Raw genomic sequence first — 23,000 nt, forward strand, 5'->3', positions numbered from 1 at the left:
CAAGGACGACACGTTCGGGCGGCGCCTAGAATGTGGACAGGTCGCAAGGTGATTTGAATCAATGGATCTAGCAAAGGTTGAACAGAGCACGTGGAGTGTGATGTCTTCTCTCAGACCGTGTGGTCTTGGTTGCCTTGGGAAAGTTCTCATCTCGGCCATGATGGCCCTCGCGGTGATCATAGCAGCAGCACGTTACCGACACGCAGCGTCTGTGCTGGCTGCCATGTGAGGAGTGGGAGCGTTCTCTTTTAACTCTCAACTTGACTGTGCTTATGGGACTGCAGAAAGTGTCCTACAGAGACCTAAGAAATGGGTCTAGATGTCATAGCTGGCATGGGAATTGTGATTTGGCACTCTGGCTTGGTGCTGGCACTGGTTCTCCTAGTCTTTTCTGCAAGATTGATACTTGGGGCACTCATCTCAGTGGCATCCGGGAGGCGTCAAGTGGGACTGTGAATCGCTCCCGGGTCTTCATCCTAGGTAAGGAGGCAGCTGTCCAGTGAAACAAGTGCGCGTCTTTCCATTTAGCACCTTTAAGTCATTTCCATGGGCCAAACACTAGGACACTAGGATCTCCTGGAGGTTCAAGGGAGGGTTCGGTGCCCCTTTATCTAAGGGCTCAGAAGACCCCTAAGGAGTTCCTGACGAAGAGCCCATGCATGTTTGAAGAAGGAGGGATGACAGTGAGAACCCACACTCAGTCTCACCCCAGCTGGGGACCTGTTCCTGTGGACCAGTTGGCAGGGGTTCAAGGCCCCGTCTGGGAACAGGGGTGCAGGGCCAACCACCCATGTCCAGGCCCATCCGCCACCGTCCTGACTTTCTCCAACAGACATTTCTAGAAGCAGGAAGGGGAAGTAGGCCCTAAGCTCACTCCTCCCAATTCCAACATCTTCAACATCTGTATAAGGAGTCCAGAGATTTCTTTTGTAAAATGAGGACGTCATGGAAAGAATCTCAAAAGAAAAAATAAATTCTGAAAAAGCGATCATTATTCACTGAGCGACAGCGGCATCAAGATGTTTTCACGAGGGATGATTACCTTTGAAAATAAGTTCTTCAGAAGAATCTTCAAGTCCTCAACGAACCATGAGCCCTTGTGATGTCCACAGAGTGGGAAGACGGAAACGCTGTCTTAACTCTGTGTGCCTGACCTTGCTTTCCCGATCTGCTCAGATGCAGATTGATGCGTCAGCTTCTCAATGTCACTGTTCTATGAGTTTAGATTAGACGAAGATGTGGAGAGAGAAATATCCATGACAGAATGGACCAAAAACTCAATCAATGGACCTTCTAGAGTAGAAAAGAGCAGAGAGTGGTTTCCAGACCTGTTGTGGGTACGCTGTAATACTCCAGTTTAACATGGGATTTCTGTCCCTATGTGTTCGCTACTCATTGTTGCATAAATGGAATGGAAATGCTGTAACGATGAGTCAGCTTGAGGATTCCAAGTCATCACTGCAAGTGGATTTAAAAATTAAAGTGATTAAAAAAGTGTTGAATAGTTCTGCTTCATGTAATGATTTATTCCACGATGCTGTCAACAATGATACCCGGAATGTGGCCTCTGTTTCCATCAGAATGTTGTCAGTTGGGAGTGCTGTTGTGGGCTGTTGGTTTTCCCACCTATTTATGTATGGAATTGAGAAATGAGGGACTTGTCCATCACGGGAGAATCTGTGATATATAGTGTGAGTCTTTTTAAATTTTTTTAAAATTACTTATTTGAGAGAGAGAGAGCAGGGGCAGGGGAGGAGCAGAGGGACATTCAGACTCTCCACTGAGCAGGGATCCAATGGGGGCTCAATCCCAGGACCCTGAGATCATGACCTGAGCCAAAGGCAGACGCTTAACCGACTGAGCTCCTCAGGTGCCCTGAGCCTTTTCTTTCATCTGTGTCTGTGGTGTTTCCTAAACACTGTACAGTTGATTGTGTATTGTTTGTTTTAGTTCATTTTATACCTTTCAGCATTCTGTGTGAGAGTGAGCTATTGGAATGCATCTCATGCATAGGATAAAAATGTGCCATACTCCTAAGTATCATACTTTTTTAACAAATAAAATTGCATCTGGCAAAGTACAGAAGTGTAGATCTTATAGATCCCTGAAACAGGCCCTGACCTGGTAACCTTGTAATGACCTTGCCACAGAATGGAGATGCCATTTTATCTTTATTCCACTGGGGTCTCAAACAGTGGAATCATTGAGTAACATGCTTAGTTTTGTATCGTCCAATTTCAGATTTTATTTTTTTATTCCCTTTTTGAAGTTTCTGAGGCCCTCAGGGTCTTGGAGGTGTTCCTCATCATGGTCTATGGTTCTGAGCCGGGCCGGATTAGGCGTTCTTGTTTGTGGACAGGCGGCCTGACCTGTCTTTTGCGGGGTGAGCTGTAGCCCTCCTGCCCCTTCCCCGCTCGCATCTGTCTTTGCCGGGATGCAGCACTTGTACACAGCTGGGCTGAGGGAAGACCAACAGAGCCATCCGCGGGCTGTGCCTCCTCCTGTGGTATTAGGGTGCTGCTGCTGCTTCCCAGCGATCTGATTTACATGCTGCTAATGGTCCTTTAAAAGTGTAATCGAGTGAGAAAGACTTTTAAAGATTTTTCTATGGCCTGGATACCCACCAGAAGACTGGCAATTGCTAATTCACTAAAATGAAGCTGTGGGCCTTTTCTAAGGACTGATTTCCTTGCAAGATGCACCAGGAGGCCTTAGGAAAGGGGGAAATGGTGCCTGCGTTGTCTCCTTGGTCTTGTGACTGGCACACCTGTTCGCTACACTCCTGTGATGGAATTCGTTCTGTCTCCGCCCCGAGCGCCAACTGAGGGCGACACAGATGGGCCGGGGTGTGGTTTATTGTGAGGTCTGCATCGCTGGTGGGGGAGACGCTATTGATGATGCTTTCTTTGGGCCTCGGTAACTTTTAAGGAGCTGACATGTTTCTTTACTTGGAAAAGAGTGTTCTAGAACTGGCCTCCCAGTGAAGAGAGCCCTTTTACCAAGACTCCTGACTCTGTATTTTCACCAAGATGTATTTTGTCCCCATGCATGAACGTTCATTTTTGTGATGTTTGCTCTAAAGGAGTTGAGATATGACTGTGCTTTTTAAAAAATTCTGTTCTTAATTTTCATTTGCAAAAGAAAGTAATATGTTATAAAAGTTCGAAATGTCTCCCTCTTCTATATGAGCGTCATAAGATGTGTCTTTAAACGGTATGTTTGCCAATAAATCTACCTTGAAGACTCGTGGCTTTTAGAAAAGCATAGCCTGACATGCACGTGCATGCGAGCTCCTATGGCTCTGTATATATTCATTTTACTTGGTATCAGTACCGCAATTCTTTCTGCTTTTTTCACATTTCTGGTGTTTTCTCAAGGTTGGTCCCTGACTGTGGATTCACCGCAGAGGGAGAAAACTCATGTCACTGCCTGAGGAAAATAGTCTGGGCAGTTCTTGCATATTCATAGTAAACCCCAAAGGTTTCTTCAGTGAATTATCGAGCTACTTAGAAGGCGATATGCTGCCCTCACATGCCCTTCTCAATCGGCCAAAACATATGCTGCATGCGACAGCACGACTCGTTGACGCCGATTCACAACATGGAACGCGCTCTCGGAGTCCTGTAGCTCCTGCAGTGAATAAATTGGTCGCACATGTATCTCATGCCAGATGTGTCAGGGAGAGAGTTTTTCTAGATAAAAGGACGTATTTCAGTAGGGAAAGCAGATGCTGTGATCTTTGGGTGACACTGTGCTGACAGAATGACCTTACTTAGTAATTAAGTCAAATTTTACTTGCTGATAAAAATGCTCTGGAAGGGTCAGTCGGGTGGTGGTGGGCTTTGTAAAGGCGGCACGGATGGATACGCTTCTGACCTGGTTCTCTCTTCTCCAGAGGCACAAAGCCGGCACTCTGATTTCTTTTCTGAGTTGTAACCCAGGATTGCGTACCTCAGTTCTGCCGGGCGACCATAGTCCCTGCTTCATCGGCCAGGCTCGTGGGTACTGTCTGAAGCAGCTAGTGCTGGCGGATAGACTGTGACCGCCGTCTCCCCAGCAACGGACATCTCGGCAGCCCTGCCCACTTCCTGTACCCTTTGCGAATTAGAAAGGTTTGCCCACGCCTTGATTTCCTCCCTATGTACACTCCACTGTGATTGGGGGTGGGCCTGAGATCCAAGGAGCAGATGCAGAGACCCTGGGACCCCCTCCTTGGAGGTGGTCACAGACCAGTCACTCGGAAAGTACCCACGAGGCAGAAAGCCCTTTGCCTATCTAGTTTGTAGAGCCAACACCTGTAGGTGGCTCAGAGGAGGGAATGGGACCTGGAGTCTTTTTTCCCCAGATGCCCCAGGCTGGCACCCTGGGTCTTCCTCTCTACCCTGCACACGGGTTACACCCATCTCTTCTTTTCCCTGGTGAGCGTGTGAGGCCGCAGAGCCTCTGTCTCAGCCTCAGTGGTCCCAGCATCCTGGCAGGCGGACTCTGTTAGTGCAGACAGCCAGAAAGGGTGTCTCCCAGGCTTCCAGGCGGATCTCTCCCTTGGGATAGGGCATGAGTATTGGGTTGATCTCTGCTGGAGGGATGGGGTGCTCAGCCCAGCTGGGGTGTGGATCTTTCACTCACCCTCCCTTCTCCCCCAGACAAAAATGAGGCGACCGATCCCCTGGGGCTGGGGACCTGTTTGGTGGCTGATTTAGAGAGACACCGTCTCCATGGAGCCGTTAGAGGATTTGGCTTGGAAATACTGATGCGTTCACTTGTCTCTCTGAGGTTCTTTATAAATGAGACGAGTTAGCCATATCCTGCTGTGAGCCGGTGTGGGGCTCTGTGCCCAGTCCTCCTGGTGGCTGATGCTCCTGCTGGGGCCCGGGGTCTGGGAAGCACAGTCTGAGCTGCGTTTCAGCCCTGTCCTCTCCAGCCGGGCCAGGGGAGCCGGCAGCCGCCTGACCATCATCTGCTCTCCTGAACAGTGCACGGAGTTCTTTTTACCCCCAGTATCCTTTCTTTATTATTACTTTCTTAGATTACTTCTATTTTCCCAAATTATCAAGACAATGAAATAAGTTTAAGAGCCACACAAAACATGACCTTTGATTTTTTATTTAAAAATTAATAAAGAACTTAGTGACAAGTTTAATAATTTAACTTCTATACGTAATGCCATGTATACATGTACATATGAGGGAACACTGTACTTTTTACCTTGGTTTTGTATCAAAGTTTTTACTTAAATCTTTCTAAGAGAAGAATAGGCGTCTTATCATGACACATTGCAATTAAACTATGAAATGATTTTGAAAAATTTTTTTTCTATTCTGAAGATAGTTTTAGTTTTAAATAGGAATTAGTTTATCTTCAGTTTCCTTTTTGACTTTGAATTTTTTTTTCTTTGATCTAGACTGCTTTTAAACAGTGATGTCATTCTGTTTACTAGGATGCCCTCTTGTTGAGACAGATTTATAGCACTAATTAGAAAGCTGCTAACACCCTTATTTCAATTCACCAAGATCGTCGGGATTCTTAAAACACAAGGGGATATAACTTGCAAACATTTTTATAACTTTTAGTTAAAAACAGTATAAAATACATGAAACACATTTTTTTTTTAAATTTTTGTCTACATGAAACAATCGCACTTCCTTCATGGTATGGGGTCGATGTCTCCTTTTCCTTGCTCAAAACCATTTCTCAATTCTCTTTACTGATGATTCAAGGATTTCTATGCTCACATAGTGTTTCCACAAAAGATGGGTGTTTTTCTTTTTAATTAAAGGATACATCTGCAGGATAGTGTGAGTAACCCCCAAAGAATGCTTACAGAATGCACTCTTCATTTTATCAATTCTGGGTCTGATGGCTGATCACTAGGTCCTTGTAGAATCGAAACACTTAGAACTAAAATAGATTTGATATTGAGCGAGGAGGAAGACGCATGGCAAGAAATAGCTCCAATGGGAAAAATGCAGGTAGACATCCTTTTGGCATCTAATCAATGACGTGTCCATGTCAGCATGAGGTTAGATGTGAAACTTTTGGACAGAAACTTGAAGACTAGGTTTTCTGGTATGTTCACAAACTATTCAAAGTTTTACTTGTACAAAAAAAAGGCAAAATAAGATTCCCTACTTCCTATCATGAAGAGCAGAAAATGGACAGACCAAGTCATTCGTAGACAAGGGGCTTTTGATTTCTATAAAAAGATAATTGCTAAGGTGCAAAGAATGAGTGGAAAAATAAAGGAACTAAGATTTATATTGCAATGTGTAATCAAAAGAGAACTCTAAGTGTCACTGTTTATTTAAAAAATACCTAAAAACATTTGATTCACAGCTTTCCCCTAGGTATGTCATTGAGTACAACTGACTAATAGGTTGGATGCAGGTGACATTAAGTTTGCTGGCGGCAGCTAAACTCAACACGCGGCTTCTCTTTGAGATGGTCCGGTCTTCCACGGTGGTGACAGAGCAGAACGGATTGTATAGAAACAGTCTGGCTGCGTTTCTGGTGATGAACAAGGTCTCAAAGACTTACCCACAGAAACACTTCCCGGCGGCAGAGAACACCTATGATTTATTGGTGACGACGTTATCTATTGTGTATCGCTGTGTGTATTTTCAAATTCTTGCCAGAATTTATCATTTGGCCTTTGGGTACCAAAAGATTAAAAATGAGATCTAAGAAAGCTTAGTGTCCAATAGCTCTGACCCTGTCAACTTCAGTGAGTAAAGGCATGTCCTAGACTTTGGGGGACTCCTGGCTGCTGGCCATTTGGAAATGAGCAGTAAACATGTCGCAGGTCTGGAGATGAAGAGAATGCTAAGTCTGAGGTGTCAGTGTGGCACTGAGATGGGGTCACTTGGCTTAGCGCTACAGCACGTGAAGGCAAATATACATATAGTCACATTTTAGAGATTATTTACTGGTCTCCGACCACTTAAAAAAATTGTGCTTTCTCCAGAATTTGATGTGCTGAAAATGGCACTTGCCCCCTGCTTATTTGTAAAACTAAACATAAAAATGAAGTCTTTTGCAAACATAAGGCTTGCTTTGTCTTCTCATTAAAAAAAAAGAAAAGAAAAGAAAAGAAAAAAGAAAAAGAATAAGGAAAGGCTGGAAAATAATGATGAGTTTTAGCTGTGTACAGAGTGACAGCCCACCGTCTCGCAGGCTGATAATGTAACACTTGCCGATCTGGGGTGGGGGGGTGGGGGCATAGCGTTTTTCTTACCCTCTTTGACTACATAAGCTTCATTTCAGAGTTTACATCCCACATCCGTGAACGGCAGAGAACAGCCCGCAAGGTGTGACGTCTACTACCTTGCTTCTCTGGTCACTACCTGTCGGGACAAAGGCCTTTTCGGTAAGCAGGGTGGGAAGTGGGAGGCGCCCGAGAGGCCGCCGCAGCTCACTCGATCTGTTTGTTTTGGAAAAGGATTTACCATACTCCATTGGGTTTTAAAGACGGCCTTTAGACTCCACACGCCATGAGTTTTAAAGAAACCAGAGTTTCCATCTTCCGTGCTTTTTAGATTCGGGTTTGGATTTTTGCTTGGGAGTCGCGGAGTAGGGCTCCTGAGAGTAAGGCGAAGGTGCGACCTGAGTCTCCTCAAAAGGATGGAGTTTCTTCAGAACCGGCTGGAGCTTGTCTTCTTGCTGCTTAAAGTCCAGCTCCACACTGGGAAGAAGAGAGAGGAGAGAACTTAGTGCTTGAGCTTTCATATGTAAAGATCCCCCTTAGTGACAACAAAATGTGATGACGTCGTAACCAGGGTGATGGCCAGTTTGCATTATGTTAATGTTTATTATGTAATTTCATGGCTCTGTAGTGAGCAGTCAGTTCTGATCTATTTTAGCTCTGTGTCACTGGGAGCTGTCTCAAATAGGTTCATTTTCTTCGAAAATCACTTCCTTGCTTTTGTGATGAGCCTTTGAAGTTTGATGAATGCACTCAGTTTTATGAATGGTGTCAGAGTATGGCCTGTGTGTGTTGTAATGAGAAAGGTGTCATCCAAATAACCTTTTCTGGCTTGTCCGTAGACCACACACGTGCTTCAAGGAATGAACAGGGAATCGGAAGTGTGAGTGTTGGGGGGCCTTCCCCGCTCACACAGAGCAGCGGTGTGAGAGCCCTGGGCTCGTGCACCTGTTCACAAGATCAGAGAAATCCGTGGATCTCACCTCAGTTGGTGGCATGACATGACCTTGGCTTCCGTTCTCCTTACGAAATCTCATTGCCTGCCAACGTGATAGGCACCACGATATCCAGCCTCGGGGGAAATGGAGTGTTTATGGGGTCAGTGCCATTGAGTGTCACTGAGTGGTGATCAAGGGAAGTTTTTCTGGCAGTGAAAATAACCCAAAATTGCGATTACATTGCTTAAGCCGAAGTGTGCGGATGTGTAGCCATGAGGTACCTTTGGCAGTAGTGACGATGTTTCTGTTACAAGGGCAGGATTCAAGAAATTATTTTCTTAGGAAATTTCTCCACAGAATACTGTGGCCTGCCTGGGGCCCTTCCTTCCCCTCATGGCTTTGGGAAGCCCATTGTTGATCCTCTAACGGACTAACTTCTAGGGTTCCCCTGGGGCTTGGGGATCGGACGCCCTGGTCCAGTGACACTCTTCTGTGATGGCCCCAGTGGTGATGAGCCTTGCCTCCCTTCTCACTGCCCATGTACCCTGACTCTTTGAACGTGGGCATCGCATCGCGCCAGGCCTCTGGAGAATTCCGCCCTGGGCTCCTTCCACATCTGGTCTGGAGGCCAACTAAATGTCAGTAGATTTCAGTAAAGGCTCAGCAATGATGATAATACATGAGCTCATAACATTTTATATCCAGTAGAGCCGTAAACCATTTATAAACATGAAATCCTATTGATTTAGAGAACCATTAATCCTAGCCAAATTTTGACATTTTGGAAAGACAAAACAGCAAAGCTGTATTATCCAGACTTTTAAAAACAAGTTCAAGACCCATCTAATGGACCATTTTATGTTTTAAATCCACTGTTCCATTTTTCTTACCGTCGAAGACTACTATAATAGTACTGGAAAAATTAAAAATATTGTCAGAGAAGTTTATGGCTAGTTAACCCCTGCTCCCAAAACAAGAATTTTTTTTTTTTCCCCTTCATTTCAGATGGCCCTTTTGAGTTACGCTGCAGTTTATAGGAGGCAGAATGAAACCTCGTGCGCTCATGCCTTGCTAATCTAGAGCACGTGATGCTGGAGGCATGGTTCCCAGGCAGGGCGGGCATGCAGCTGCCCTTGTGAACCGTGAGCGCAGTGATGCGCTGCCATAGGAGGAACAAGGACCAGCATCCTGCCTTTTCCTCTTGTTGCTGCAGGGGCCATGTGGGCTTCCCCAAGTGCCCGCCTGACAGTCTCCCTCAATTATGGTGAGGATTTCCAACCTCCCCCTGCCCCGCAAAGAAAAGTCAGTGTAAACATGTCCTAAACTCTTAAGCTGCAATTCAGATCTTATGTAATCCTTATTATCTGATGATGCCTCATTTTATCATGCGAACCAGAGCGAGCAGTGACAAAGATACCCATGGGAGAAGTCTTCAGCTTGGGCCTTTCACAAGGAAAAAGAGGACTGTGCAGTTGAGTGTGGGAGATCCTGTGGTATCCAACCTGGTATGTTAGGTACAAAGGGGTCATTTTAGCAGGTGCATGTTAATACTGGAAGCGCGCTCTCCAGATCATAACCGTGTCAACAGTTCCAGATAGGTTTTGAGTTATTAGATTGGCAGCCGGGTGCTCGCCTTTACTAGGCTAACAGTATGATTCCGGGTACCTGTAATTACTGAATTCCCATTAAGCCGCTACATTGGGAACCCTGTTATTAACCAATTTATCACACCGCGGAACCATGTAATCACAGAGTAATCGAATCTGAGTTCTTGTTAACAGAATGACTCGACTCTGTCTGTCGAGCTGATCCCTGTTTGCCCTCCCCCCAGTACTGAGACGCTGCCCTCAGGAGCGGGAGCAGGCTTCGTTACAGAGGGAACGTGTGTGGCCACTGATGCCCTCTGGGAAATGCCCCTGGTGGGGCTGGCAGTGACCTTGAGCCATGCCCCTCCCTCCCCTTCTGTCACTCATGAGGATTGGGGCATCTGCCTGCGGAACGGTGTGCCCTGGCTAGCAGACACATGATGCGTATCGCTGTGTACACTTTTGTCCTCTGGGGGCCTTCTGTCATTGTGGAAGGAACACACCAAGTCACTGGGTTGATCTGAAGCAGACAATTCGCTGGAGAGGGCAGCGTCTGAAGGTCAGTCGTCTGGCCAGCTCTGGCTGACACAGAGCAAAGGTCCATTGAGTCTTAGGAGATGGCCAGAAGAAAGCAGCACCTGCTGTCCTGGCTAGAACAGAGGTCCTGGACAGAAACCCTAAGTGGACACAGGGCACTAAGACTCTGTGCACAGACCCCTGTCCCTGTGAGACACCCAGATTGTGCCTGTGGGAGGCTGCCTGGGCAAGAGCCACTGCTCTCACTCTGGGCTCGAGCACGGACACCTGAGTGATACCAGGTGTGGGGACGGGGCCCTGTGTGCTGACTGGCAGATGGTATGGTGTGGGAGTGGCCACCATTGCTGCGGTCTTTATGGCTTTTACTTTCTCCCTGCCCGAAACACCTGTCCTTGCTCCTGGCATGGCTGGCCACTCCTTTGTCCCCCAGGTACACATGACCTCCTCATCCTCTACCATCTTCTGACAGATCACCCTCCACCATTTTCTTTTCTCCTTCTCTGCCCTCACCACCGATAACTGCTTACTTGTTTCTGTATTATCTTGCCTCCATCCCCCAGATGCAGGTGCCAGCACTGGGGAGGCTGTCCCGTCCCCATTGCCAGCACCTACAGCGAGACCTGGATCCTGACGGTTGTCTGTGTACTAGTCACTGAATTAAACAGACGAGCACAGAGCCATAAAGGACAGATTCCCTTTGGCTTTAGTCCGAGTTGCCCTGGTTGGTCGGTTCGCATCAGCGCTGTGGCTCGTGCCCCCCTTTCCTCCCACCCCGAGAGCCCACTCCTTGACCCAGTCAAACGGGGCTTCTTTTGAAAGAAGTTGGTGGGCCCACTGCAGGTGGAATCTGGCCCGGCTCCACTCTTTCAGAACTTAATCGAAGAAGATGGTGAAACATTGCAAAACACACAGGGATCTTTTTGGAGCTTGTTCCCTGCACTTCGACTTCCCTTTTTCTGGGAGAGTCTACAGTAAGGATGGATGGGGTCAGTAGGGGGCTCACAAGTGGCCAGCTGTTCCCGTGCTCTGCTCGTGGGAACTTGGGAGTAGCATTTTATCCTTCCTGTGTGCTGGAGGAAGGCCTGGGTCGAGTAGGAGGACCCGGTGGCGTCTTCCATTCTGTCAAAGGTGACCCGCCTCTACCATGCGGTTTGGGCCTGCTTTCCCAGAGCGGTCCCAGCTCAGAGACTTACCCCTGATGGAACGAGCAGATGCGAATGTTTGTATTCCAAGTCTGGGCTTAGTCCTCATGGTCCTTTCAGACTCTGGTGGGGCTTTAAACAGCTCCCTGGGTCCTCCGGGGCCTGTGTGCCCCGCAGCCACACAACGTGGGAGACTGCTGGGGGTGCAGGCAGGGTCTGGTGTTCGTGAGGCACTGTCCTGGGGAGACTCCCATCATGCTGAATGCTGTTTGTCAGAAGGAAAGCAATCGGGAAAAAAGTCCTGATGCTTGAGTTCTGAAGCATGAATGTGAAGGGGCTGGAGCCAGGCCGGGCTTACCCGTGCTTGGTACTCTCTGAACAGAACACAGGCTGCAGCTTGTGCCAGGTGAGACTCGGTGCCCAGAAGTACTGGGACTGTGGACGAGACCTAAGTCCCCAGGAGCTCCTGTTACATTCCACATCTCTCCTTCCCCTGCTTGCCTCCCCTTCTCTGTCAGACAACTGAACCATGTGACCAAAGCTGTGCATTGAGACCGTCACGTGACCGAAGGCGGGCCGCGGTGCTACTGCAAAGCCATTTTCCATACTCCGTGTGACTCAACTGCGATGAATGATTAAAGCTGTAGATTCCATTTCTTTGGTTAGTCTTTTTCCTCTTAACAGTGGGAGTTTTAAGTATGGGCACTTTTCTTGCAAAATTATTATTCTGTACATTTCCAAAGAAATAAGTATCTGTCCTAAATCTCAGGCTGCTCCATCAGCTGGCAACGCAAGCTTTGTTCCCTTCCCGGAGACTCTGCTCAGCTTTGTAGTAACACCTCTTCCCCCGCTCCCTGTGCTTTTGCAGAGGAGCGTGCTCGTAGCTTCAGTCAGAGCTCTGCTCGTCTGCAGCTCCTATAAATACTTGGACCTCGCCACAGTTTCTTTAGCACACTGTCGCCAACTCCTCAAGTTAATTTAAGGGGAATGTAGTTAAAACATCCCTTTCTTCAGTCCTCTGTGTGTAGCCGTTAGGAGTTAAAGGCAAGTGAGTTTGGCTCCCAAGCGCTTGTGTTTTCTGGAGTGGAGGAAAACTGGAAATCTTGGATTTCTCTGGCCTCGGCAATGTCGGCAGGCTCCATAGACTGAAGAGCAGTAGCATCTGTTTTTAAATCTCCCTGAATTAGATCACTGAGTTCCCCTGGTGCTGTCTGTGGCTCTGACTGACTCACGCTCTGCCACTATGGATAAATCATCTCACCTATGGGGACCTGAGCTTGCTGGGTCATGAAACAGTGGTGGAGATGCGCTCTCACCCCACGTGGGGGTTCTGTGGCACAACCTCGAGTGCAGGGAAGTGCAGCGCGTTGGGGCATGTGATGGTGCTTGCTGTATAGATCTGGATGGGACACACTGTGTTCCCCAAAGTGCAGTGCTTTTTGTCTAGGGCGCGAATCTGGCCCAGTGCATGTCAGCACCATGGACAACTCCAGCACTGTCCAGAGGGAGCTTGAGGTTAGGCTCTGAGTTTCAGGCTTGCTGTCTCCCTTGCAAGCTGGATGAATTTAGGCAAGTCTCTTCCTCTTGGGCCTTGGTTTATGTACATGTCGCTGGCCCTGACTCCAGGTAGTTAAAGAACCAGGACCCAAAATAGCCATCATACTCTCCCAAATGCGTCTCCACTTGAATATCTGAGGGGCACCATACATCCAGCTTGTCCTAAATCAGATCTTTCCTTCAGCCTGCTGCTCTGTCCTTCCAGACAGTGTACGGCTAGCATTCATCCGGGAGGCCACACCGCGCACCTTGGCCTCAAGCTTCTCTAGTCCTTTGTGCTTTATCCCACCATCTGGGTCAGTGGATCTGCCCTCAGGAGGCTCCAGCATCCTTCCTCTTGGGCCCCTTCCACTACCCTTGTTGAAACTTGGAGAAGTTTTCCCGTTGACCACGGAAACAACCAACAGTGGACTTGCCTTCTCCCTCTCTCCCTCCTCTGTCTCCCCTCCGTTTATGCCCTCTCTTCTCCCCCTTCATGCTCTCCCTCTCTCCAGCCCTCTCTGCCTTTCCTTCTCTTCCCTCCCCCCTCTTCCCTCCCTAACCCATTTCCCAATTACCTTCCGGGGTCACCTTCAGAAATCCCAAGACTCCTTGGTAAAGTCCTGCTATCCTTCAGCCTAGCTACATGTCGCCTCTTCTTTCTGTGGACTTTCCAGAATAATCACATCTGCCCACTCTTCGTCCTATCCAGAAATCCCCCAGAACAGGTTGCCCCTTGGGCATGCTTGTCTCCGCATCTTTACTAGAGCAAGTCTGTCCCATACTGGATTGTAGCTGTTTTTCTCATGACTGTGAACTCATTGAGGGACGGACCCTATTTAATTCATCTTATGTTCAAGGTGCATTTAGTACAATGTCAGGCTCAGAACGTGCTTTATTACTGAATTGAAATAAATGGATGAACTGAACCCAAATCCCCTCACTTCTAATCTCTGCAGAATGCTGCTGGTCTATTTTTTATCCTATATTTAAAATTTGTCATCAAAATGAAGGTATGTTGTAAAATATGCCTATGTGTTAATATCCTTGTATTATCCGTGGCTCCCATCCCAGTGGTTTCAAATACTAAAATTTGTATTATCAGCTTTTAACACTTTGAACATAAAATGGATTCATCATAACTTTGGATCCTTCTCTCACCACTATTAAACATAGTAGGTGCATAATTCAAGTTCATAGAATATCTATAAGATGTAAAATTCCAGATATGGATGAGTATTCAATAATATTATACCCAAACTATAAGATCTGTCCCCCTTGCCTGGTATTCTGTTCCAAGGAAATTATGATTACAGTTATAAAAACCAAAACATCAGCCTATATCCTAGCTATCGTTACACTCTGGTAGCCAAAGCTACTGTTACTGACTTTCTGAGCGGTTGTTCATCCTGGCCATATTGGAGAACAGTCCTCTTCCTTTGATGCTTGGCTGAACTCCATCCTCGATCTACATCTGATCCTTGAGTTCCTCTACAGTACAAACACTGGGCTGGCACCCAGGCCTCATCCAAGTGCCTGAGTTTATGGGCTGGCCACATGCACCAAGATCAAGGAACCACATGTTAGCTTCCCATAAATGTTGCCACAGAGAAGTCAAAGTGGAAAGACTTCAACTCTATTTATAACTTCCACCCATAATAATTTACCAAGTAGGAAAGGGACCAGATCACTGACAAGACTGTCACATGTCTATTAAGCATATCTTATGGCATACTCCTAGCAAGCCACAGAGATCATACACTGTAATCACAGGGACACCGTACTTAACTACATGTAGCCTGCCCTGATGCTGCTGTCCTTGGCCTCACTGAAGAGGATGAGGTTTCTTTCTTTCTTTCTTTCTTTTTTTTTTGGTGTTGTTGTTTTAAATTTTTGGTAGGAAGTACATTGTAACAACAGTTAAAAGGAGAAAACACACAACTCTCCAAAATTGGTTGTAGTGAGCCTGCCAGGTACCGGGGTAGAACATGTAAGGTTACTGAGAGTTGGCCAACACCTTGGCCATCACTTCATTTGTTCTTACCCTTTTGAGGATGGGCACTTGTCTGCCTAGTGAGGCAGTGGCTTCCTGGGGTCACAGTGCTGGGGATGGTATGCAAAGCAGCTGATCCCCTGAGCCACCAACCCAGGTCTCAAGTTCTAGATGCTCCAAGGAGCTCTCCTTCTATTCCAGTCTGAGCTGAGGAATGTCAGTGCCACTAAAGGAAAGCAGTGAGAGTCTCATCGTACAGACCAGAAAACCATTAACTTCTCGTACTTATCTTCTGGTGTCACCAGTGACTATCCAAACCCCAAGCTCCAGACTCTTCCCCCAGGGATGCTATGTGTAAAAGAGGAGTTTGTTCAAGTCGTCTGGGTGGTTCAGTCAATTAAGAGTCTGTCTTCAGCTCAAATCATGATCGCAGGATCCTAGGATCGAGTCTCATATTAGGCTCCCTGCTCTGTGGGGAGTTTGCTTCTCCCTCAGCCTCTGCCCCTCCCCCTGCTTGGGTGCTTCTGCGCTCTCTCACTCGCTCTCTCTCTCAAATCAATGAAATCTTAAAAAAAAGGAACTTTTTCCAAAATGGCAGACAGGAGAGTCCTTCGGGTGGTCCTAGCAACCACCATCTTCTCTAGTCACCACATTTCCTGTGGAATTTCAAGTGCTCTAACTCAGGGCATTGTGGTAGGGACCAAGTTTTGCATCTAGCCCCTAAAAACCCAAAATCTGTGTTCATGTAATAACAAGTCACATTCATTTTCTCATGATAGTGACAGTGCAGCCTCCTCTCAATGGTTTTGGACATCGACGAATGCGTTCTTAAATACTACCCTGGGCGTAACCAAAAGCGAGGGTTGTGAAGAGGAGGGTCATCAGTGTAATAAACCTTTCTCTGCTAAACGTATTTTAACTAATTGCTTTACAAACAATATGTTTCAGTTTTCCAGCACCCAGAGTTCTATGTTAGAACTGAGGTGTTACTGTTACAGAAGCCTAAATCCTTATATATTAGGGAAAAAGAAATGATATGTTTATAAAGTTCTAATGGAATAAAAAAAAAACTTTGGTTGTTGGCTTTGGGAATTTTCAAGGAGAAGTGTGAGGTCTGTTTAATCTTTTGTTCTGGCTTTTAATTTACTTTATTAAAACAATGCTTCCTTATGCCAGAGCCACCATGTAAGGTGTCGTCCCTCGACTCCTTGCTGTCATCTTCCTCACAGCCCGTCGTTCATGGTAAATACTGAGAACGGAGCACTAGGTATTAGACAAAAGGCTAATTTCCTCCACATCAGTTCATGTTGTTAAAGAACTTAATATGCACAAGTGGCGGTAATTAGAGCAGGACTGGAAAGAGCACTTCCACTAAGAGATAATCACTAAATGACAAAGGCTGCAGAGATCCTGCTCCAAGTGGGCTCTGGACAGGCTAGACTTGGCACCATTTCTGCATACAAATGCAATTACCTCTCTTAACAATAAGACTTCATTAGTCAGGAGGCTTTCGGTCCTGGTGGCTGTGCTGATTCCGCGTCACCCGCAACAGCTCTCTGCGGCTAGCGCCGTACCCTGGAATCGCTAGCTACAGTTTCCATGCACGATTTTATCTGGCATCTTTGTGTCCTTATATTTTGTGCTTTTCTTGGTGATGATATGAATTGCCAAGGCCGGTCTGAGAAGATGCCACCTGTTTATTCTGGGAATTCCTCCTTCCGTCTCATATAAGGTTCACTGACTCATCTTCCCTGAACTCCTCCAGTCATTGGGGAAACGAAGGTGCAGAATTAAGGAACCTCCTACTGGATGAACACTCAGAGATCGCAAGTACTAGAAAGTTTCCAGCTGCTATAGAGATGAGTGTACACGTGCAGGGAGGCCTCTCCATCTACTCTTGGGCAAGCTCTGGCTGTTTCTCTGCCTAGTTCCTATCTGGTTTCCGACTGTCTAGCGTGGGGACTGGGCTCTAGAGCACACATCTGAACCCTCCCCAGCATGCTGTCCTTCCAAAACGGTCCTGCCTCCTGGGAGTCGGCCCCGTCACAGGTCAAGCATCCCTGCTTCCTTCAGCTTCTCCTTCTCTGTCTTTTGTCCTTGTGTCTGTGGCACACCTTGCGTCAGAGCTCTGTTCTTGTACAGTCTTCGTGTAGGGGGTGTATGCAGGGTTCTCTTCAGCCCCATACAGACTCCTTCCCATCTCCCGGTGCCTGGGGCAAAGCCTGTCATTTCCTAGGAGTCCCGCTGGAAGTGCGTGCTGTCGAAATGCATATAAGCGCCACATGGAAGGGGACTCGGGTGTTTCGTCCAGAGTGGGTGTGGGAAATCCTGCCCGTGCTTGACCATCAGTGGATCCCATCAAATGACAAAAATAGGACACAGACCACATGGTCTTCTGCAGGGTCCCTCCCTCAGTGGTTTTGAAAACAAAGCAGGCCCTCCGCATTTCTGTCCATCCAGAAAATGCCCCGTTACTGGTCCACCATGTAATTAGTGTCCTGGAGGCCAGGTGTGTGGTGGCCTTGATGTATCGAAAAGGAGCAGGTGTGGGCAGTATTGTCCTGGGGGAACAGCAGCCTCAGGTCTTCTCACAGTGGGCATTCGAACACTTACAGGAGAATTTAAAATTCTGGTGAAGATTCTATTTAGTGAATCTGAATCGGCATCATTATTGCCTTTCAGACCTTGCTTTCATTCCCACAGGCCTTTGAACCAAGGTTGGCACATGCTATTTTCATAAAAATGCACGAATCTGAATTCAAGCCATTTCTCGGTGGTGTTATTTTACAAATTAACCACTTCAGTAAAGGAGGGAAATCGTATATTTCATTGTTCCTTTCTGAACCACAATCTGAACAAAGGTGAGTCATCAGAACCATGACTCATCAGATTCGTCTGACAAGAGAATTAACCCAGACGGGCTGGGCTCAAAGGATCTTAGCTGCTTATGAGCAAACATTCCATTAGTAATTTATCCATAAAACACTGTCTGAAATAATTACAGAGTATTGTGGCAGGAAATACGGAGGATTAGCCAGGGAAGTTGTACTACAGAAAACTGAAAGTTGGATCTCTCTCCATCTTTTTTCATGCTGAGATGGTCTTCATTAGAATTTCCCAGTTGGTCCACATCACAATCCGAGGGATGTCGTCTTGGGGAAAAAATGGAATCCCGTCAAGCACCTCCAAATTCCCGGTTATGGGAAATACTACTTTTGAGGTTTGAGGTTTCAGTGGACGAGGGAGCAGGCAATCAGTTTGTTGCCCAGGAACGGTTGTATAAATCGATTTGCCGATGCAGGAATGACGGTCCTTGGTTGAGGAATGCCTTGTGCCTGTCCTTGCTTTTCCCACTTTGTCTACTTTCTGTGGAAGCTCAGACTCAACTACTGCACCGAATTACTTGTAAATCACCCAGTCAACGAGCTTTGAGAGCTGGAAGGGCCCTCTCTGATCCCTCCGTGCTGCCTCACGGGGACACTCTGCCAAAGAGCCAGAGTGGGGGTGCGGCCGAACCTCTGGGGTGCCTGGCTTGGGTAGGCGGATGTTGCCAACCTCTGGCTTCTGGTGCTGGCAGCCTTGTTCCCCGAAATTGCTTCAAGACCTTTTGTCCTTTTAATGTTTCTTCCAAGTGCTGTATATTTCCATGACAGACTCATTTTTTTAACGAGAAATCGGTACCGCCGCCCCTGGCCAAGGTACACATTTATTACAGGACTGTGTTGGTCAAACCACAGGAAACCAGGCCTTGAACATGGCACCCTTTACATCTCCCTGGGCCAAGCATTACTGGAAACATGGTGGATTCTTATGCTGCTCAGAGAGGGTAACTGGGTTTCGAGTGAAAATCACTGTATACCTGCAAGACAGGCAAGGTCAAATTCATTGAGCTCCAGGGCTCTCTCCGCCAGCGAACAAGTATGACGAACTGCAGCATGTTGGTGCGGCAGCTCTGATGGCCTCTTACGTGCTCCCAGTTTCTGGGATATGCACAGTGTTTTGGGATTTAAAATTTCTTTATTCTTTGAAACTCCTTTAACCTGTTCAGTCCCGAGGTACTTGAGGCATCCCACGGGGAAGACAAGGACAGCGGCTGAGATGGTGGTATGGGGACTCCTCGGGATCGTCCCGAAGTCCAGGACGCAGGCTCTGGTGTCTGAGGGCTTGGGGGCCAGAGCCATGTTTGGAACCAAGGACCATGATCTTGAGCTAACTCGCCCTTGGTGATAGGACCCTCCCTCTGTAGAGTTGTATGCGGGAACTGAAGGAGGACTTGCTTGCACGTTTCTTTGGTGAGAAGACACGGACCTAAGTCATAAAGCCTCTGAAATCTGGACACTTTCTTTGGCTCACTTCTGAGATGCCGGGGCTGCCCACGTGCCTTGCTGCAGGCCCCAAAACAGGTGATTTGTCCTGCAAAAGGACTGAGTTCTGAGTGCTTTTCTACCAAAGAAACCTCTATTCTTCATGAAGTATTTGGCCTTTGAGGATCAAATCCTAGGGCTGACCTGAAACCGAGAAGTCACCTGGCCGAATTCCCCCGGGCTGGCCTTTCTCTTTTGACAAAAGGGAATCCTACCATGGGGAAGTTAGGTGTGTCCACAACGGCCAACCATCATGAAAGACCCAGAGAGATGCGAGGCTCCCAGGAACCAGACCAATTACCTTTTGTCCTGTTCTATTAGTCTTTGGTATTCAGACAGTGTGAGGGGAGCCCCCTTAACGGCTGTCCGGGGTTAGTCACCATGTGCATCCCCCCGGGACGTTACTGATGCCCACACAAGCTGTCACTCCTGGTGAATGACCCACAGCCCTCTGGTTGTCCTCTGCAGCTGTGTGCTCACCGAGAGGATGTTGTGTTGCGAATGTACAAATTCATGCCATTTGTACCCCGCATCTGAATGATGTGATTCGTTCGAATGTTGCATAAATCAGTGTAATAGCACTTGGGCAAGAGAGAATTCCTTCTGTGAGTTACCTGCTTTGGACAGAGTAAGGAGTGACCAGATAGCAAGTGTGGAAAAGCTAGGGGCAGATCAGGATCTAGAAGTGCTGTGAACTCAGATCCCTCACATGGTGGTTCATGGGTAATCACTAGGAGCTCGAGCATGGGGCCCACGTTCACAGAAGGCATCTGGGCTGCCCCCCTCAAAAGCCTAGCATACCTTTAAATCAGCCACATGGAAGATCTCAACTTATACGATTCAGATTCAGTTAACAGGTTAAGTGCATGAGTTCCCTTTTGACTGGGTTTGGGTTAGCTGACTAGCAGTGAGCTTTACTTGTCTTAGCATCCACGGAGCTGGAGCTCGGAGATCTCTGGTCCAGCCTCAGTAACCAGGGCACACAGTGTCACATTTTTCTTTTGTGACCTGTAACCTTGTGACCTGTAACCTTGTGTAGGTTAGCAACAGTTAAATTGCCATGATTTCTAATGTAAAATGATAGCAAGATTGGAAAGATTGGGAGCCTGGTGAGCTGTGTGTGTTCACCTAGGTAGGGGCACTGAGCTCCATACTAGCAGCTGGTGGTCCGGACACTGTGGGGGTCCAGCTGAATTGTTGCTCCTGAGACCTCCTAAAATAATGTCTGTTTGCAGCACAAGTTCAGGGGCTGGGGAATTGGTGTTGCTCTCACTCTGAAGGGAGAGATTTTAAGATACTTTCCCCAAAAAGTGAGCTAACATTCCAGTTTTTCTAGCACCACCTCTCCAGGGATGCTTGGCTCTTTTAGAGGGAGGGTTGAGGGAGGGTGTGTGCCTGGCTCTGGAGGGTCCTGTCATGTGCCCCTGAAGAAGCACCCCAGGGCCTAGCCATCCCTGGGGTCACATCCCTGATGATAAAGGTCTCTGTGAGTGGAAGGGTGTTTCCCCCGTTTTGTAGGAGGTAACCATAGTGATCCCAGTTGCCCAGTCCCTCTCACTGGTGAGTCTTGGTTAATTTTGGCAGTTTCCTGTGATGCTGAGACACTCACGGTTCTTTCAGAAAGTGGGCCAGTAGCTGGTGTACGGGGATTCGTGCAGAATGCTGGTTGAGCCAATTCTAAATAGCAACCACTCCAAGCTAATTCCTGAAGAAGACAAATTTCTGTCCTTCACGGGCTTGTTAAATCACTTTTAATATCACTTTTAATGTAAGTTACTTCTGGATTTAGAGCTAAATTTACTTAAATTACTTCAGTTACACTGGAGAGTGCCCTAATAAATTCTTTTTTCCATCACCCACAAACTGTTAAAGGGTTTGCGCTCGTCAGGCTCACTCTGAACCTCCTCTGGAAAGCTTGCTCACTCCTGCTCTGCTGTACCCAGAGACTGGGTGAACCCTAGCTCCCAACCTAGCAGAGGCCAGACAGTGAGGCTAGATGCCGGGCGCTCGACACTCCTCGCTTCTTTTCCTAATGACTAACATTAGCGAAGGGAAAATGGCCGAGTTACATCCCTTCACTGCTGATTCTAAATTCTCTTCCACAGTGTGACTGTAGTGAAAATATTCCCTCGAACCAAACCTCCCTGCAAAGGCATGGTCTCTGAGGAGGTAATTTGCCATTTGTGGGAGTTCCTGACAAACAAAATTTGCCGGGGGGCTTGCTTTCCACCTCTTCTTTGTTAAAAGTGGGAGGACAATCAGGCAGCGTGGCATGCTTTTAGAGACCTTAACCTGGCGATGGTTCTAGCGGGGCCGCCTTTGTCAGCCTCGAAGAATTCAATGATTCTTGTTGCGGGGCTGGCCTCTGCTTTATAGGATTTTAGTGGCATCCCTGGCCTGTACCTACTCAATGCCTGGGCACCTCTCTCATTGTGGCAGCTGAAAACGTCTCCCTTCGGACCTTGCCAGATGTCCCCTTTCAGGCCAAATTGCCCTTTGTGAACGTCTGGAGTAAGGAAGTGCTAAGCTGACACCCGGTGCTTGTGTCTGCCTTTGGGTTCTCCGACACCCGGTGCTTGTGTCTGCCTTTGGGTTCTCCTGCCTGGCCCCAGAGAAGGTTACCATGTGACTCAACTCTGCTTTTAAAGAGTCTGAGTCCCTTGGGACGCCTGGGTGGCTCAGTTGGTTGGACGACTGCCTTCGGCTCAGGTCATGATCCCGGCGTCCCGGGATCGAGTCCCACATAGGTCTCCCAGCTCCACGGGGAGTCTGCTTCTCTCTCTGACCTTCTCGCTCATGTTCTCTCTCACTGTCTCTCTCTCAAATAAATAAATAAAATCTTTAAAAAAAAAAAAAATAAAAAAAATTTAGAAAAAAAAAAAAAAAAAAATAAAGAGTCTGAGTCCCATGTGGGATGTTCTGCCTTGGCTGGAGATATGTGATGGGCCCAGGAGGGTGTGGATTCAAGCTTTTTGCTACATGGAAGACATTTACACGATCTCCCTGTCTCCTCCTTTTTGATGAAAGGATGGTGACTTTGAAGAACTTTGTAGAGGGTGTATTTGCGGTGGGGGTGTGGAGCGGAGGAGGGGACAGGATACATAACTGTGCAGTGAGAATTGTTTTGGATAATTTGGTAAGTCCACTAAAATTGTCCTGTAGGCTTGAGTTTCAACACTGAACTATATCGTAACATCTCTTACTACTCTCGCATCTTGTTTGCAAAAATTAGATTTCCGAAAAGAAAACCGAGAATAACCTCCCAGAAGGTTGTGACGACATCCGAAAATTCTAAATTTCCCTGAGAAGCCTAACATAGATTTTCCCCGTTGAAAGTTTCTGCTCTATTCTTGTTGCTGTGAATATCCTAAACAAACTTTAAATTAAAAAAACGTGATGAACAGCGGTACGGATTCTAGAAGGGATTATGTCCCAAGGGATGCCAGAGCCACGATCTTTGTGAGTTCCTAAGGAAATAAGTGGCATATTGGTGCAAGCAGCCTGGGTTCTTCCACAGTATGCCTGGCACATCCAGTGTGATTTACAGTCTTTGATTTATACCATCTGCAGGGGTCCACTTTCTGGTCTTGTGCGAACACACAGTACAGTGCTCGCGGTGGGTGATTCTGAGGGAGCAACCATCAAACTTACACCAAGTTTTGAAACCACCAAGATGTATTTGCAGGATAAGTGAGTTCAAGCTCTC

At 47.2% G+C, this 23,000-nt stretch overlaps 2 protein-coding genes across 5 annotated transcripts in view; one reads left to right on the plus strand and one right to left on the minus strand.

Annotated features, from left to right (window-relative positions):
• Window positions 1-23,000, plus strand: part of DOCK1 (dedicator of cytokinesis 1) — a 491,527-nt gene that overhangs the window by 189,685 nt on the left and 278,842 nt on the right. The window lies entirely within an intron of this gene.
• Window positions 5,088-23,000, minus strand: part of INSYN2A (inhibitory synaptic factor 2A) — a 58,121-nt gene continuing 40,208 nt past the window's right edge. For all 3 annotated transcript variants that reach the window (XM_032314020.1, XM_032314017.1, XM_032314018.1), the window contains one exon: window positions 5,088-7,678. In XM_032314020.1, the coding sequence (XP_032169911.1) occupies window positions 7,495-7,678 (184 nt within the window). In that variant the 3' untranslated portion in view covers window positions 5,088-7,494. The remainder of the gene's footprint in view (window positions 7,679-23,000) is intronic.

The sequence above is a fragment of the Mustela erminea genome, chromosome 14, assembly GCF_009829155.1.
Source record: "Mustela erminea isolate mMusErm1 chromosome 14, mMusErm1.Pri, whole genome shotgun sequence".
NCBI classification, from domain to species: domain Eukaryota; kingdom Metazoa; phylum Chordata; class Mammalia; order Carnivora; family Mustelidae; genus Mustela; species Mustela erminea.